General features: G+C 43.7%; 1 protein-coding gene across 24 annotated transcripts in view; it reads left to right on the top strand.

Annotated features, from left to right (window-relative positions):
• Window positions 1-17,755, top strand: part of IQSEC1 (IQ motif and Sec7 domain ArfGEF 1) — a 787,671-nt gene that overhangs the window by 717,133 nt on the left and 52,783 nt on the right. For all 24 annotated transcript variants that reach the window (XM_085624821.1, XM_085624830.1, XM_085624822.1 and 21 more), the window contains 2 exons: window positions 7,786-7,952; window positions 15,709-15,848. In XM_085624821.1, coding sequence (XP_085480947.1) covers window positions 7,786-7,952; window positions 15,709-15,848 — 307 coding nt within the window. The remainder of the gene's footprint in view (window positions 1-7,785; window positions 7,953-15,708; window positions 15,849-17,755) is intronic.

The following is a 17,755-nucleotide window of genomic DNA, read 5'->3' on the forward strand; positions in this document are numbered from 1 at the left end:
CATCTTCTGCGGTTCTAGGATGCCCCTTAGGATGTACCTTTATTGGGAACAATGGGTGTGGCAAGTCTTTCGGTATTTCTGGAGTAGCCTTAGGTAATCCTTCGGCCAGAAGGGGATACATACCATTCATAAGGGCATTTCTTTGCCTATCTACTTGTTCTGATTTCACTCGGATACCTTCCTCAATTAATAGATTTTCTCGACCTTTATTTGAACTCTCTTTATTCTTTTCTTCCTGTCTACGTGCTTTTTCTGTGCGTCTATGAGATTCTTTACGCCATAACTCAACGGCGTCTTTCTGTGACTGTCTGACCTTCCTTTTCCATAACTCTTCCTCAACTTTCATGATGCACTCTGCATCCCAGGTTCCCGCTGTGGGCCACCTCTGACCTTCTGGTAATCCCTTGGTGTAGTCTACCCATAAATCAAGAAATAATATAGCGTCTAAGCCATGTTTGTGATACATAAAGTGCCCTGGAGTGTCCCTAGGAGGAATAGGAACGGCTTCTTCGAGAACCCCTTTTCTAGTAGTGATCTGTCTTAATTTCGAAAAGAGCGGCATATTGGCAACTGATCCGATACTTAATCTTGAACACACTTAATACAAAAGCACAATAATGAACAACCATTCATACCACAATATGCAGGACGTATTTAAAACATTTAACATTTAACATTAAACCTTTAACTGAAACAACAATGATGATCGTCTGCATAACTAATCACCAAGCTTAATTCTTAACAATAACTAGATACTTCGGAATACTTGATATACTGCTAAACAGTACAGATACACTGCTAAAACAGTGCAGACCGGATTTGTGTACCCAAACCCGTCTTGACCGGCACAACCTATGTGCACGTCAGAAATGCCTCCCCAGTAATGGTACTCACCGGGTAGCTTCGGAAACGGAAGGCCTCGGAAACTGGACTTGGACCGGACTGGACTCGACTCGACTCGTCGGAAACTGGACTCGACTTGGGACTTTGGAAACTGGTGGGCCTCTGTATACCTCGGATCTCGCTCTCTCAGCTAGGCTCTGGTCGGGATACTTCGCACTTCTCACCGCCTCGTCTGGGTGTTGATCGCAGCCTCAGTCGCCCCCGCTTGACCGGAGGGAGATACAGGAAATCCTGCTGGTACGCGTTATTGTCCGTCCAGCTGTGGCAGGAGACCGGGCCTGCAACTCACCGCCGGCGCGTGAGATGAGAAAGTGTCCCTGTTCGGGCGCCATTCATGTGGTAAATAAAATTCCTTTACCTGGACTTAATTTGATACAGAAACATAATAAAATAGCTCAGTAAAATGAGAGGCAGAATCCGTGGTATTAGAGGTTCGGAATGGGCTTTATTCCAATGATCGATTATAATCGGTTGCTCCAAGTTCCATCACCACGGAGGTTCAGGAAGTGAAGTACATACATTATTGACATGAAATGACTTTTATAGATCATACATTACAATGAAGCGAATACAGTAGGCGTAACAATTGATAAGGAAAAATGACGATTTGTCTGCGTAACCAAAAATGGGTGGAACAAGGAGTAAAAAGGAACGTAATTGGTTATGATGTCACATATAGGTGGATCTATAAGATAATACTTGGCATAGATGCGCGCGCAGCAGCATGACGTGTAATTGACGTGTAACTAGGGGGTGAAGGGGACTTGACATTTAGCTCTACATGTGGAGACAAGAAGTCTGGGGGGTCAAGTCAACCTAACCCCAAATCATATCTAACATCCTATGTTTAAAGAACTATGTTATCCATAAAAGAAGGACTCTCGGACAGGATCTGTTCTATACTGACTGTGTGTGCGTGTACAAGCGTCTAAGTGTCTACACCAAATGCGAGGGGGTAGAAATATTCCATGGTAACAGGACTATGAATTACTTGCATGAGGACAGAGAAGCCGGGCCTTTTGCTTGGTAACTGGAAGAATGTTTACTTAAACTACTAGGCAGGAATGCATCGGCTGAGGGGGAAGCAGATAACTCGAAGGCGAAATACAGTTCTTGGCAGAGAATAGGCTGATGTCAGGCTTCGTGAGCCGCGCAGAGAATGAGACAAAGTTCATGGTCACAGATGCAGGCTCAGACTGGAGCTTTCAGAGGCAGAAAGCAAGAAGAGTTTGATAACAGAATCAGGGCCTACTTGCCTGGACTGCAAAATGGAATAACTGAGCCATATAAAGCCGGTGGCCTTTCGTACTTAGGAATGGAATATCCGGCCTATTCATGGCGGATCTGACAGAGGACATGTTGACGGTGGACGCACATGTATTTGCGTCTTCATAACTGGAACTGGAGGGAACATACATGTACTTGTGACATGCACATAGAACCGTTGGGGTCCAAGATAGGGGACATAACTGACCAGAAAAATCCATATTTCCACAGTCCCCTTTTGGCCCAGCCCACCCGGACTGGATCGTGTACTGGCTGTGTGATACTGTCTCCTTTCATTAGTGGGTGAGCACTTTCTTTTTGTCATTCAGGCTGCGAAGCTCGATGCTCTAAGTTCTAATGCTTGTTTTAAAATGCGGTCGCCCCTTAGCGATGCGGAGAGCCCCTTAACGATGCGGAGATGTGTCCTATGGCTGGAACTACCAAGCTTGGCACTGGGGAAACAGGCTCCAAACCTGGCACAGTATCTGGTCATTCTGGACAAAAAATTAATTCATCCCCATACCGGGAAAATTGTGTAATATGTTCTGGCACCTATGTAAATTGCTGTAATGCTCTCGGGCCACCTTCGCGCTATATCGCATAGCAACAAAAAAAAAAGAGGAGAAAGAACTCTGTCACACTGGGTGACATCATCTTCCAGTCCTTCTCTATGGCGGAAGCGTTGTTTAAAAGGTCTTCGTACCAGCTGTGCTGCTGACGATTCTTTCATTTACCATGACGGTTCAGAATACTGTCTAGCGTTTTCCATTATGGTTGGCTCGCGCCGCGCAAGATTTCTTTCTTAGCTCATCATTATTGGCATTCGCTGGAGACCGCGTGTTTCCTGTTGGTTACTGGCTCTGTGATTGGTGAGCGTGGCCGGTGCTGCATGCCGGCCGCTCAAGAATAATGGCGGAGGTCGGCTGGAGGTTGTTGTGAGTCCCGGTGCCTTGGAACCAAGTTATCTGCTTAAAGGGGGGCCGGGAACACAACAAGGGAGTATTAGGGTTGAAGAAGGTGCCGCCTGGGCACTGAGGAGTCTTATTCAAATACCCGTCAGTGGCCAAGGAGGTAGGGCATTTTGAGGAGGAGAATCTTTTATTGGGGTTGCTAAGAGAATTTCAAGAGCTGCAGTCTGGGGCAGCCAACCGGAAAAAAGATCACTTTTCATCTAGTCGGATGCGAAGTCATTAGGGCAGGTAACAGTCTATATGGGAGAATGGGTTGAGAGAGCGGCCTGTAAGCACCAGCAAGTGGCACTGAGCCTTAAAGTACGGGGAAGTGGCCCGAGACATTGGAAAGGGCAGGAGGGAGCCATTGCTCATAAGCTAGATGCTCTGAGGGAACTCTATTTGCATCTTCTTAGTCGTGCTGCCTCAGCTGATCACTGGCCTTTGTCATCCTCACTTCCAAGCTTCAGCACCGCCAAAATGAATAGCGTGATCAGCAACTCCACAAAGACAGGTGTGGGCGCTGCTAGTTGTGGGCGCTGCTATCCACCCAACGCACCACTGGTTCCTGACAGTTGCTTTCAGGTCCCAATAGTCCTTGACGTTTTTAGGTCTTGCCTGGCTATCGCGTAAGCGAACGCCCAGCGAGACTTATGTACGAGACTTGTGTAGGGGCTTCAGAAAATGCTCCCAAAGGCTTCCCAGGCGGATCGGGTGGCGGTTACGCGCACAACCACGCGCATTCCATTTGCCACCAGCTACTTCCTGCACGTGCGCCGCCTCACGCATTCAGAGAGATTTAGTAAGGGGCACAAGACCTTAGGAATGCGGTTTATGGCCAGTGCATGTGAGGCATTCAAGCGCGAAGCTGGCATCTGGCATCGGACTTGAAAGCAGCAGACTGCTTTCGCCAGCGCGCGCTCGGCCTCACTTCCTGCATCCCCTCTTACAACAATTAACTTTCGTTATAACTCACACCCCATATGCTCTTTCCCTCCCACCCTTCCTTTGATGCCCGCGTTTCTTGTTGTTTACAAACCACGCCACACACTGCTGCACGCCGCACACTGCTGCACGCCGCACACTGCTGCACGCCGCACACTGCTGCATGCCTCACACTGCTGCATGCCTCACACTGCTGCATGCCTCATACTGCTGCACGCCGCACACTGCTGCACGCCACACACTGCTGCACGCCGCTGCACGCCACACACTGCTGCACGCCACACACTGCTGCACGCCACACACTGCTGCACGAAACACTGCTGCATGAAACACTGCTGCATGAAACACTGCTGCACGCCACACACTGCTGCACGCCACACACTGCTGCACGCCGCTGCACGCCACACACTGCTGCACGCCGCACAATGCCACACGAAACACTGCTGCATGCCACACACTGCTGCACGCCACACACTGCTGCACGCCACACACTGCTGCACACTGCTGCATTACTCACTGCTGCATGCTGCACGCCGCACACTGCTGCACGCCGCACACTGCTACACGCCTCACACTGCTACACGAAACACTGCTGCACGCCTCACACTGCTGCACGCCACACACTGCTGCACGCCTCACACTGCTGCACGCCTCACACTGCTGCACGCCGCACACTGCTGCACGCCGCACACTGCTGCACGCCGCACACTGCTGCACGCCACACACTGCTGCATGTCGCTGCACGCCACACACTGCTGCACGCCGCACACTGCTGCACGAAACACTGCTGCACGCCACACACTGCTGCACATTGCTGCATGCTGCACGACACTGCTGCACGCCGCACACTGCTGCACGCCGCACACTGCTGCACGCCACGCACTGCTGCACGCCACACACTGCTGCACGCCTCGCTGCACGCCGCACACTGCTGCACGCCGCACACTGCTGCACGCCACACACTGCTGCACGCCGCACACTGCTGCACGCCGCACACTGCTGCACGCCACACACTGCTGCACGCCGCACAATGCTACACAAAACACTGCTGCACGCCACACACTGCTGCACACTGCTGCACACTGCTGCATTACTCACTGCTGCCTGCTGCACGACACTGCTGCACGCCGCACACTGCTGCACGCCGCACACTGCTGCACTCCACACACTGCTTTTATGCGAGTTTACGCTACTGGCATTGTAAATGACAATGCCTTTTATTTGTTTTAAAACCAAAACATAAATAAAAGGCATTGTAATTTTACAATGCCAATAGCTCAAACTCTTATAAATGCGAGACCTATTGCATTGCAAATGCTTGTTTAGTAGAGTGTCTAGTTTCCAGCACTTAAGTGACCCCTGCTGCAGCACTCGCTCCCCGTCCCACATCCCTGCCTTCCTTTGACCTGGGGTCGTCAGTTCCTCGCTATACTATCATTGCCAATGAAAGTTGTTTTTCTCCAATGCAGGCTGCAGTGCCCGAAGCTGACCACCGAAGGGCGCTGCAACTTGTTTACTGCAGCATGTAGAAGAATGGGCTCCTTCTGCAGGAGGGGGGGAGAGTCAGAGGAGTGAGGGGGTGGAAGAGTCAGAGGAGTGGGGGGGGAGAGTCAGAGGGGGTGAAGGGGGTTGTTTGTCACTTCTTGGACTCTGTTTTGCATGGTGTGTATATTATCCGGACCCGGTGCCCAGCCTCCCCTTGCTAAATTCTTGTACACGGCTTCCTTAGCGTGGGGAAGGGGGCAAAGTTAAACACCCCCTAGCCCGTTTTGGGTTATTTTCATAGTTACAAGCGCGTCTCTGCTCGCTTCCTGGGCTCCCAGCTGATCGCATAATATTAGAACAGATATTTATAAAATGTCGTTTTAATCCATCGATGGGTTCATATTTAATCAGCCGCCGATCGCCACCCCAGGACTTTAGGCGACAGCCTTTTCTTTGTTGGCTATCTGACAGCAACTTAAACCTTTAGACGTTTGCGGCAACTATTTACTGTGTACTACAGCAAAGTGCAATAAAACGATAAGCACGAAACGTCAAGATTTCAGTTTCCCCTCATCTGGACCTGCATTTATTTCTGTTCTGTTGTCATGTTCCTGTGGTGACGCTGCACGGGGTCCTTTAAACCCTTTACACGTGCTCGCTCAGAGTGGACATTTTGGATACCAGTAGCCTCTTTGGGAGAGCTCTGAGGGACCCCCACAAACACTTTATCATGCCATTTTACCAGCTCAGTGGAACTCCTTTTATTTACTGGGAAAGAAGAAAGGCAGAGTAAATTGTCAGGATTGTGCCCTGTGTTCTTCAAATTACAAACACACCTCTGTAGCAGGCACACGAACCCACTGGGCCATCGAGGTGGTTTTTACCCTGTAACAGACAATGTTCCCAAGTAGGCCAAGTTTTAAACGTTGCACTTTGGGAAGAGCTTGACAGCGAAGGGTTAATCGCCATGGTCTTTAATTTCAAATGTTTGTATGTGATAAGACATTGTCATTTACAACGCCATTTACAACGCCAATAGCGCTAACTTAAGCAAATGCGAGACCTATTGCATTTCTAATGCTTGTTTCTTTGGCAATGACTCTGGCACTTGGTATTCCTCTTCTTTGCAAAAACCATTGATTAAATTGGGAGTATTCTACTCTACTATGGTGATTCTTCTATTCCACGGTTGCAGATTCTATTAGCTCAAGGACGCCTGCAAGGGAGTGACTACACCTTATGTGCAGTATTGTTGAAGTGTACGGTATAAAAAATAAATGGACCCTTGCTACTTGATGACTGGGCAACAAGGATGCCAATTCACCAAAGTGGCAGGGATAGCAGAAGTGACATCACACACCTTTTGACCTCTGTGAAATCACAGAAAGTGACATCTGATATTTGACGCTAAATTTGAGTGATTCTACATGGCATGATCCTGATGACGTCACAATAATTGATCACCGAAGCCTAGTGTCGACCTCTTAGTGAAAATTGATTGAAAAAACATAGTGAGGTTCAGTAAAAGAGATTTAAAAAAATACAATAGCTATCATGTTCACATGCATTTATTTACATGGATTATTTATATTAGCTGCTTGATTTACTGCTTATTTTTGTTAATGTGTTGTTTTAATGCTCTCTTGTATGGAACTAGCATCCCACAAAATTCTCAATAATGAAACCGGTCAAACATAAAAATATGTATTTTGTAAAATGTATTTAGCTTATTATGTATTTTAATGTGGGTGTTGCACTCCTGAATGTATTAATTTCACCTACCTGAAAGGGAGTGTCCCAGTGTGAGCTACAGAAAGTAAATAGTGCCCATCAAAAGTGTTTACCTTCTTTGTTTTGCCATCTTCCAGGCCAGGTGTTGCAAGGGCGGCAGCGGTCATTGATACAGCTGCTACCTTTGGCAACCCCTAAATGATCTTCATTTTGGCAAAAAAAAATGTTTAGGATTTTGGGGGAGTTGTGCAGTTATAAAACAATTGCATCCATATTGAAAAGAATCTAGACTTCTAAAATGGAGTGTATCTTAGACTACTGCATAATATTCTTATGAAAACAATTTAGTCCGGAATCAACTGAACCAATAGGCGGGGAGAACCAGTGTGCCCATTTCAAGCATTATTTATATTCTGGAGTAGATCTTTGTAAAAGCTCTTCTACTGTATCATTGGAAGTGTTCTGATTGTTATTTTTCATCCGGTTCTGTTTTTGTGTTTTCTAGCCAGCGGTACTGCATCTGTAATCCTGGTGTTGTGAGACAGTTCAGAAATCCAGATACCATCTTCATCCTTGCCTTTGCAATCATCCTCCTGAACACGGACATGTACAGTCCAAATGTGAAACCTGAACGCAAGATGAAGCTGGAGGACTTCGTGAAGAACTTAAGAGGTATTGTAATTGTTTGTTTGCAGTTGCTATTAATGGCCTTTATCATTTTGCCTGTTTGAATTTGGTCCCCAGCACTCTCATTGAAGTAAAAATTCAACTGCATCTAAGGGATCGTATGTGAATGCAAAAATACTTGTATGTGTGTGTTTAAAAAAAAAAAAAATCCACCCTATTTTTATTTTAAATCATATTTGTACATCAACAGAGTTTACTCTTAAGATCCAGTGCATACTTGACTTGTACAAGTATAGATAGCATTTCCTAGTCTTAATTGACTGTTGTTAGAAGAATGGCGCTAAAATAATAGAGCGGGAAATTGGCCCTCAAAGGGCCCTGGATCTCTTCTAGGTTTTCAGGATAATCACCGACTGTAAATGATTCCAGTTTATGTTCCGTGTAAGTAAATGCATCCCTTGCTGGTATTCTTAAAATCTATTATCGATCTGCTCTTGGTTTACCAGTGCTAGACCTGCCGGTACTTAAGTGATTTGTGCTACATTTTCTTACCTTAATTCACAAACGTTTTTGGGGCATTGGCAAGGATCTTTGCTATTTACAAAAAGAAATGCATGTGAAAACAGTTCTTCCCTGAACATATCACGCGCACCCATCTTGGGTAATCATGTGTTAAGCTTGACCCACCTTTGCCGTCGATGCACTCGCTTGTAGTATTGGATACCTTCATTGTGAGCGGCATCCGCTCTTTCACAGGGGGCACATCCTCACTCAAAGTAATTCCCCCTCAGTGCCAGGGGCTACTATAGCAACGCATGCTGTTGAAGAACAAAAATTATATTTTATTTTTGCTTTTAAACTATTTTTCACCTGAACAAGGACGAGGTAGCTCTCCCAACAAAACAGTTTTACAAAAGCCATGGCAAACGAAAAACATTGGCAAAACCAAAATGCCATCTGTCAAGGCCATTGCGATCGATTTTGCCAATGCTTGTTTTTAATATTGCTTGGCTCAAACTGAACCATTCCATCTGAGCTATTAACATCCAGTGCCACAGTAGGTTTTAGAAACCAACCCGGTATCATCAAAGAGATATTCTATAACCCTTCTAATTGATTATTGTTGATGATGCTACATTGGATAAGGGAGATCATGTTTTTCTTTTCATGGATGCCCGACTTAAAACTGCTCTTGAAGTGAAGCCCTAAAAAACAGACCTCGACCTGCGTAGATAAAGACCCCTAGCTGCTGGATGAATAAAATGTGACTTGCATATTGAGCCAGTTAAAAATGCACTGCTTTTAGTTTACAAAACCTGGTTAGTCAGCAAAGCAAGGTCAACTTCACCAACCATTTTGATATTTTCTTGAGGCAGGCTTCAGATGTCCATTAGAGTTCTAGGAAAGCAGTGCCTTTGTGTCTTCGATGATTTTTAAGCTATCCCTTCAGTAGAAAAAAGTTTGAGCCCCAGGACCCACTTGCCAACCTCCTGGCATTAGAGCAGGAATCAGCTGCATTAATGCCTCAGAACATATGAGGCATGGCATGCCCATAGAGACTATAATATTCTCAAGACATTTCTATTTCTCTTGTTGAACATGAATTGGCTTTTACCTGCCATCGGCGACAGAGGTTTCAATAAAGGGTTCAGGAAGGCACTGTGCCTGGGCTATTGTGCAATATGGAACGCAACCATTGCCTGTCTCCAACCCAGTGCAACAATGATCATGCAATTGTGTTTAGTAGACAGCATACTATAGCAATAATATATGCATAGCAAAGACCAATCTATCTAGACAAAAGTGTTGCACCAGTGACAAAAAAGTGTGTTAACTGTATTGACCATGCAAAGAAGTGCTGCATTTTATGTAAGATGCTGTCCCTGAGCTGATTGCCCTTTGTCGCGTAGTAAAGACCTGCTGCATTTCGAATTGCAAATTAATTCATTATGAGCATGGAGCTGCATTAGTTATATGCCTTCACTGGCGCCTTTATGGCAGCAGCGGTCGTTTATTCAATGGGATGCTAGTTAGCTTCTCTAGTTCTAACTCTAAAACGTATCTTGTGAACGATGTGGGTAACATTCCCCATAGTGGTTAAGTAGTTTAATTAAATACTCTCTCTCTAAAATAGTTTGTGGAAAATGCCTCATACCCCACAGTGTGTGCCCAAAAATTCCAGTTTGGCATTTCAGCCCAGTCCCTTCTGCTGCTACCCCTGAGCCACAACTCCAGAAAAATAGAAGTACTGAGCTACTTGGGAGGAGATGAACAACGTATAACAAGTGCATCAAAGCTAAAATGAAGAGTGCTCGAGCACCCTAAGCCTCACAAGGCTTAAGTGCTGTTTTGCTGTGTTACATTTTTAGGTCTTGCGCTGGTCTGGCGGGACTTTTTGTGAGGGCTCAAAAAAGTGCTATCACGATAGCCTAGAGCTACAGTGCATGCGCGCGGGCGGGCGCGCGCCTCACTTTCGCGGCCGCTTTGATGTTTGATCTAGATCACGATCACTTACGTGGCCGCACTGATGTCCTCCGTGAGCCAGTTTTTTTTTCTCCAGTTTATTACTTCTATGTAGTAATGGTGGCACCCGTGCGCCGCCATTACTACAGAGCAGTAATAAACAGGAACAAGCATTGGCATAGCCAATAGGTCTCGCTTTTGGGACCTTATAAGTATTTAGTTATGCAACTGTTGCATGGCTAAACACTTATAAGGTCCCAAAAGCGAGACCTATTGGCTATGCCAATGCTTGTTCATTTGAGGTTTCAATCTGTTTTTTGAAAGCCAACAAACACTCTTCTTGTACTCAAAAGCCCTTATTATAAGTCTTTTTTGCAAATACCACCTTTAAGGATAGGAGTAACCAAGTCCTTCAGCAGCTCACTATGAGCCAACGAGAGGAACAGGAAGATGGTATAGCACAGAGCAACATTTGAAGAAACTGCTCACCCTACTTTGTGAGCTAATAATCCCTGCTTACCCCTCCCCTAACGTGGCTGTCACCTCACACACTCATCTGCTCTACCAACGAAAGACTCTGCTGCTTCTTCCTCCATGAAAACAAATGCTGTTTGTCTCTAGATTGACTTTTAGCGGTGCGGGGGATCAACTGATGTGTCAATACCCCTAGCTTGTGATTCTCCTTTGATAGCCGCTCAAACCTTCTTCCTGAGCCGGGTGCTGGGCCACAGATTCGGAAAATGAAGGCAATGTTAGCTCAGAGTACCCTGGTTCCCTGACATATTTGTGAACAGAATCATTTATTTCAGTGATGGAAGGAAGGCTGCAGACCTTGGTTGGGTATAGGTAGGGCGATAAGGTATGTGTGCCGATGGCCTGCAGATTGTCCTTGATGATGAATGAGGTGCCCCTACTGGAGGTGGCACGATGATGGTTGTATTCATGCTCATTGCTTACCATTGGTTGGCTTTATGATTACTGTCATTTGCCTGCTTCTTATTTGATGGCTACTCTTGTGCATCTTGGGTCTGTCCCTCCCCTAGAGTATTGTCAATTTACTTGTGTTCTTCCATTGCTCACTTTTAATGAACTACTTTTTTTTCCCTTCAGCACTCCACAAAAGTGTAATTTTTTTGCATGCAGCTGTCTCCCTAGTGTGCTTCTCCTCCCTCCTCCATGCTCTGTCTTGCCCATCTGCTTCTCTCCCAGTCTGCTAGTTGTTCCTTTCTCGGCCTTGTGCTAGTGCCCCCAGCACCATCTTGCATGTGCTCTCTCTCTCCGGTTTGTTTTTCTCTTCCCCCAACCCATGCTCTCTTTGTATCTTCCCCCGCACCCTGTGTTATTTGGGGGCCCACGTTTCTCGCCTACCTGCATTAAAAAAAAAAAACGTTGTGGTGCATGTGGTGTGTTTTGCAGGTCTCTTGTAAACAAATGGAGGCGTGTGCATTGTAGATGAATAATCTTACTTGTATGTTACCTGAGATGCTTCTGCCCTTGAGGAGATTATAAAGGTTGTAACTTTGATTACTATTAAATGAACTAAACTCCATGGATAACCCCACAACTGTGAATCTGTGTTCAGCAGACACACACTATTTGTATTGGTACTTTAGCTCATAGCCTGAGTGTAGATGAGTTGAATCACTCCATTTTAACCTTTTCAATATCCTCCATTGGAATATATTGATAATCTTTGCTGATGACATTGTGATCTCTGATGCATTATGACACTTCTGAGCAGCAGCAAGTATGAATGTCAGATTATCACATCCCTTTAAAATCAGAATTGCCTACATTGTAATATTGGAAGTAAACAAAAAGAAATCACGAAGGAACACATATATTGATGTGGTTCTCTGTATAATTTTTAGAATAAGACGGGTCTCTGAAGTACTAGAGATTACCTGGCATGGGAACTACTTCTCTTTCACCCTGTCTTTTTATTCATCAAATACAGATTTGTGATGGTGAGCACCCTTAATGGCAGCTTATACCAATTCCAGGCTTCACTCTTTCAAATACAAAATATTTTTAACAAACTACCCAGTCAGTATTTAAAAAACCAACAAATTCTTATTAGACCACAGGTCCAGTCATGTCGTATAGAACTACTCAACCTGTCTTTTAAATAAATGTCAGTAGCAGTAAAATGTTTTTATACACATAATCTGTATTTTGTATTTAAAATAACCTTTTAAAAATGTTTTACACAATTTTCATCATAATGTGCATTTTGTGCAGTCTCATGCCTCATATGCAGCTGGCTCCTCACTTCATACATTTAAAAAAAGAGACTGATATGTGACATTCCTGACTCAGCCCAGCCATCCGTTTATCTTGTCATGCCATAAATCTGCCCCACTCTGCTAACCTTTTAGACATTTACTCATGTTACTACATTTGTAGTATCCCTGGTGGCTTTTCAGACTGATCTTGCGTGTAATGGTTTCCCCACACTAAACCACCCAACCTATATTAAACAACTCATGTTACGACTTGACAAGTTAGATGAATTTGGTCTTCAAGGAACCAGGACAAGAATTGTAAATACAAACATATTGAACATGACATTTCTGGGCTGGCTAACATGGCTGGATTTATGCAGCACCTGTGATTGGGATCGACATCATGAGTTTTACCTGGGGTGCTTGTGAAAAATTGAGCATTGTAAAAACTAAATCAAAGTTATTTCTCCTTCTCGATTTACAACTGAATATCTCTAAGTGTGTGTGTGTGTGTGTGTGTGTGTGTGTGTGTGTGTGTGTGTGTGTCCTGTGTATCCCATTGCAATTTAATAATACATCCTTGATTCTCTAGAATAGAAAGAAAAAAAAAAGTTTTCAAACTATTCTCTGCAATATTACCACCTTCTTCGCCCAGAAAATAAACTTAATCCACAATGAGTGCTTTAAGACAACAGAAGTTGTACCCACCTGTATTATTCCTGAAAGAACTTCTTCCATCTGGTCATCCTTCGAAGGACCTGATCAACAGACTATCTCGAAAATGGTCTTCTCTACCAACCTCTCTTCGTAAGCGAAGTACTCTATTTCTACTTAAAAAAGCATGGACGTTTTTTCTCCTGTTCTACCCAAAATTGCTAACCTCTGTTGGAGAAGGCATGCTCCCTTCATCTTTGGAAATTGGTTGTCACCCCGGTCCTTAAGGAAACAAAATCGGATCTAAGCAGCCTGCAGAATTTCAGACCAGTCTCTAAACTTCTGTTTCTGAGCTAAACCATTAATTAAGCAGTTTCCTTACAAATCCTAGTCCACATTTCGACAACAACCTCCTAAACACATTCAAACCTGTTCTCTGGTCGAAGTTCTGAAACCCCCACAATGCACAAATTGGATATTTTTTCAAGCACGTTGACGTTTTGTGGATTTGTTTTGAGGTTGCAGTCCTCTATTTATGAATGTTGGTCTACTGGTGCTAGGTATATGCCTGTAGAAATGGTAATGTATAATGTATCGACTGATTTAGAAATCATTGCCTTCCATGATAGTCTTAGGTAAATGAACCGTGTCTACTTCTCTCATCAGGCCCCTACCCTTTCCTCCATGTGGGCCAGAGTGCGCTTCCCATGCACAGGTCCCAGTGGATAGTGTGCAGGGAAACATACATCATTTCATTTCTTCCCCTTCGCGTATAGTTGCTTATCTGCCAGAACATATGTATTGTGTGGCTAGCATTGGTTTCGGGGAAGCTACAGCATAAGCAATTACTGTATCAGATTTACCACTTGACGGTATTTACCCCTGTGCCAACTGCAGATCTGTTTAAAGCCCTCTGTATTTAAGGAATGGATAACGGTCTGTGTGCGCCACAGTATTGGCCTTGAACCAGGTGCACATTTTACATAGAAGGCCCAGGAACAATCTGTATTTATTTCCAATTTTCATGTACTCCTATTTGGGAAATCTATCTGATGCAGGCCTCCGCCTCGATGAGCTTGATATAAGGTGTATGTCTGCCACACGTGCAGAGGGGTCCTGAATGTTTTTACTCTCCACAAAAGGTTGAAATTAGTAAACATGTATGTTAAACACATTACTGTGACTCCACGGCAGATGTGTTAGCTTGACTTGTACGAAAAATGTTGGATCTTAATAGACTAAGGGCCAGATGTACGACCAGCAAAATTGCGCTTCATTTGCGAGTCGCAATTTGCCATGTACAACAGTGTGTTTAACACTGTTTGCGATTCCCAATGGGGTTGCAAATTGCGAGCCTCATTAATATTAATGAGCCTCTTGCAATTTGCGAGCCCATTGGGAATGACAGGCCCTCCCAGGTATGGTGGCCTGCTGGGCTCAGCAGACTACCATGTCTGGGACTTCTTTTAAATAAAGCAGTTTTTTTTAAATGCAGCCCGTTTTCCTTAACGGAAAATGGGATGCATTTGAAAAAAAAAATGAAACGTTTTTGTTTCATTTTTTAAGGTTAGGAAGTGGTCCCTGGGACCACTGTCTGCCCTTAAAAAATATTTTTAGAGACAGTCACAAAGTGTAAGAGGTCCCCTCAGGACCCCTTCCAAATTGTGACTGCATTACCACCCTCTTGAAGAGGGTGTTAATTTGTGAGTGTTTTGGGACCAACATTCATACATTGATTTGTGGGTGCAATTAGGAAGGGAAAGCCCCTTCCTAATTGCGACTCGCAATTCCTAAATAGCGAGTCGCAAATAAATTGCGACTCACTTTTTGGGAATTGTATATGGCCCGTTTGCGCATGCAATTTAGGGTCGTACATCTGGTCCTAACTCCCCTGTTTATATGGCAATGTGTGGTCTCTGCATGATCTTCAAGCCAGCTGACGTCCTTATTCTGATGCTGTGGAAAGCATATTTGTATGTGTGGAATACTGTAGGATTGTGATTGAGGTGTTCGTACAGTGTCAAAGCTGTTGGTTGCCCGTTCTATTAAAGGAGAATGCTGTTATCTATAAAGGTAGTTGTATTCTACAATTAAAAAAAAAAGTTTCTGAATTTTGGAGTATCTGCGAAAATTCTGTTGACCATTCTTCCTCGAGTTTGTGATACATTTACATTTCTTATTCCTATCAGCATTCTCCATGATTCATCTCTAAAGTAGGCTGTAAACATGTTTTCCTCATTCAGTGCGTGATGTAAGCTGGTAACCAGCGTGAAGCAAAATCCGTAAGAGGCATCTGCTCTCCGCCCTAGGAATTGCAAACATGCTGAGTAAAGCTCGTCCTTGCCTGCGTCCTTGTGAGCAGCCAATCCTCGCCGAGCTGTTACTGCAGAGATGTGCTAATGTTTGCAGGCCTAATCCTGTGAATACACAGTGATAATGACGACTGTCTTTTTCTACAGGGGTTGACGATGGCGAAGACATCCCGCGGGAGACGCTGATTGGAATTTATGAGCGAATTCGGAAACGAGAGCTCAAAACCAATGAGGATCACGTATCCCAGGTCCAGAAGGTCGAAAAACTCATTGTTGGCAAAAAACCAGTAAGTAAATGTATGCAACGAGAATTCACCATTGTTTATCAGTGGAATGAGAGATGCCTGGAGACTCTAGTTACCATTGCTCTGGTGAAAGTAGGAGGAGCACATGCACATTCACATGTGGTATGAATGATGATGGATCATTTGATGAGGAAGCATTCACTGCCATTGCATTGTACACACTTGCATATATGCTTTCCTACTTCTGCCTACTACTGTGATCGCTCTACCTTCCGGCTTGCACCAGAATTTGTTTCCATTCAACCTGCAAGATGCATCCTTCCAATGGGCAGTGTGGCTGTGGAGATATATATGATGCTTGTAATCCCATTAATTTGTATGCATGCTGTCACTGTCCGTGCCTGGTTTGCGCCAACAGGTCTGCAGGCTGCTCGAAGGGTAGAAGCATGTTGTTGCAGAGTGATGTCTTTTGAAATGCTTGGTCCACCTTGATTCCATGAACAATTACCTTAGCGGTAGGAATGAGACGGTGCATCCCTTTATTTTAATGTTTCACCATGCCATGTTCCAGAAAATGTTTGTTACTGCTGCACATTTATTGTTGTGTGAAGTTCTTAAGAACTTTAGTTTTGTGAAATCTTTTGTTTTTAAAAAGCATTCCTAATAAAGTGCTCCAAAATCATTGCTAGGTGCGGTCCTCGATTTACAAAGCTGTGCTTTGTTTGAAAGGGTTCACGTTTTTCAGCATTTATATTAAGGGATGCTTTTTAAAACATAAAGTTGCAATATCACCTTGTTTGGAAAACTTTAATTATGGGGTTACCACTGTAATCTGAATTGCTTCTCCTCCCCAAATCCTACATTATAGTGACACTGATCTTACACGTACGGTGGACGTTTAGTGAGCCCTTATTATGAACTAAATTATCAGTGGTCGTTCCCCCTTTATATATGTGGCTTGTTTACAGAATGGAAGTGCCAGACTCATGTTTGGTGCCTATTATGGGCCAGCCCAGCTCCAACGGTCTTCTAGTAAAAGATGCCTTAGATGTGTAAGTAGGCCATTTTGTGAGCAGTAACCAAACTCAAAGTGATTAAATAATTTGTACCTAGAACCTTTGTTAAGCATTTTAAATAGCTGAAATATTTTATACGAGTACTAGGTACCTTTTTAACTTTAATCATTTTATTGAAATTTTTTAAAGCTATGTAAATGCAGTAACCTTTATCAACAACAATTGGGAAAAAAAAAACAATATGCACAAAATATATGTGAAAACATGTATGATAAAATCCTAATCCCAAAATGTTTAAAAATAACGGTAGAGTATAAACCCTAGTTTGCAAAGTTTTTTTCAGTTGAATTATTAGGCTTATTTGATAGTATATTAGTTAAAAGAAGCAAGAATACATCTCTTAATTTTTTAATGTATGGCGGAAGTATAGATTTTCTGGATTCTTTGATTGGTAAAAACACTATTGCAAAAGAAAACAAAGTCAAGTAGAAAATGGTGCACTGCAATGGATATTTAAAGTCAGCTTTAAAGTATTTACAATTTGTAGCATTAGATACGGAGAATTAATCCAGATGTATACTAGTAAAATGAAGAGGTAAATTAATTTAAAAAAAATAATTAGTCTTTCTCCAAACAGAAAAGCAAACTGACTGAACATATTTACATAGACTAGATATCCAAGTGAAAGAATGTTTTTAAAGAACAGTAACATGAAGGGCCATATTCTTTTTGTTTTTTTTACTCCTTTTCATTAGACAAGCTCAAGAGACAATACAATAATATCCATCATAGCATGCACAGTTGAAATTAACTTCCATTCAGTGGGAACATATGGAAGTGGAAGGAGGGGACAACAATACACAATCGGTAAAGACGGATATCTAGGGGACCATCCCTCTATCGATATTTCGAGCCCCTGCAGTCTATTCATGA

The sequence above is a fragment of the Triturus cristatus genome, chromosome 9 (genome assembly GCF_964204655.1).
Source record: "Triturus cristatus chromosome 9, aTriCri1.1, whole genome shotgun sequence".
Classification (NCBI taxonomy): Eukaryota; Metazoa; Chordata; class Amphibia; order Caudata; family Salamandridae; genus Triturus; species Triturus cristatus.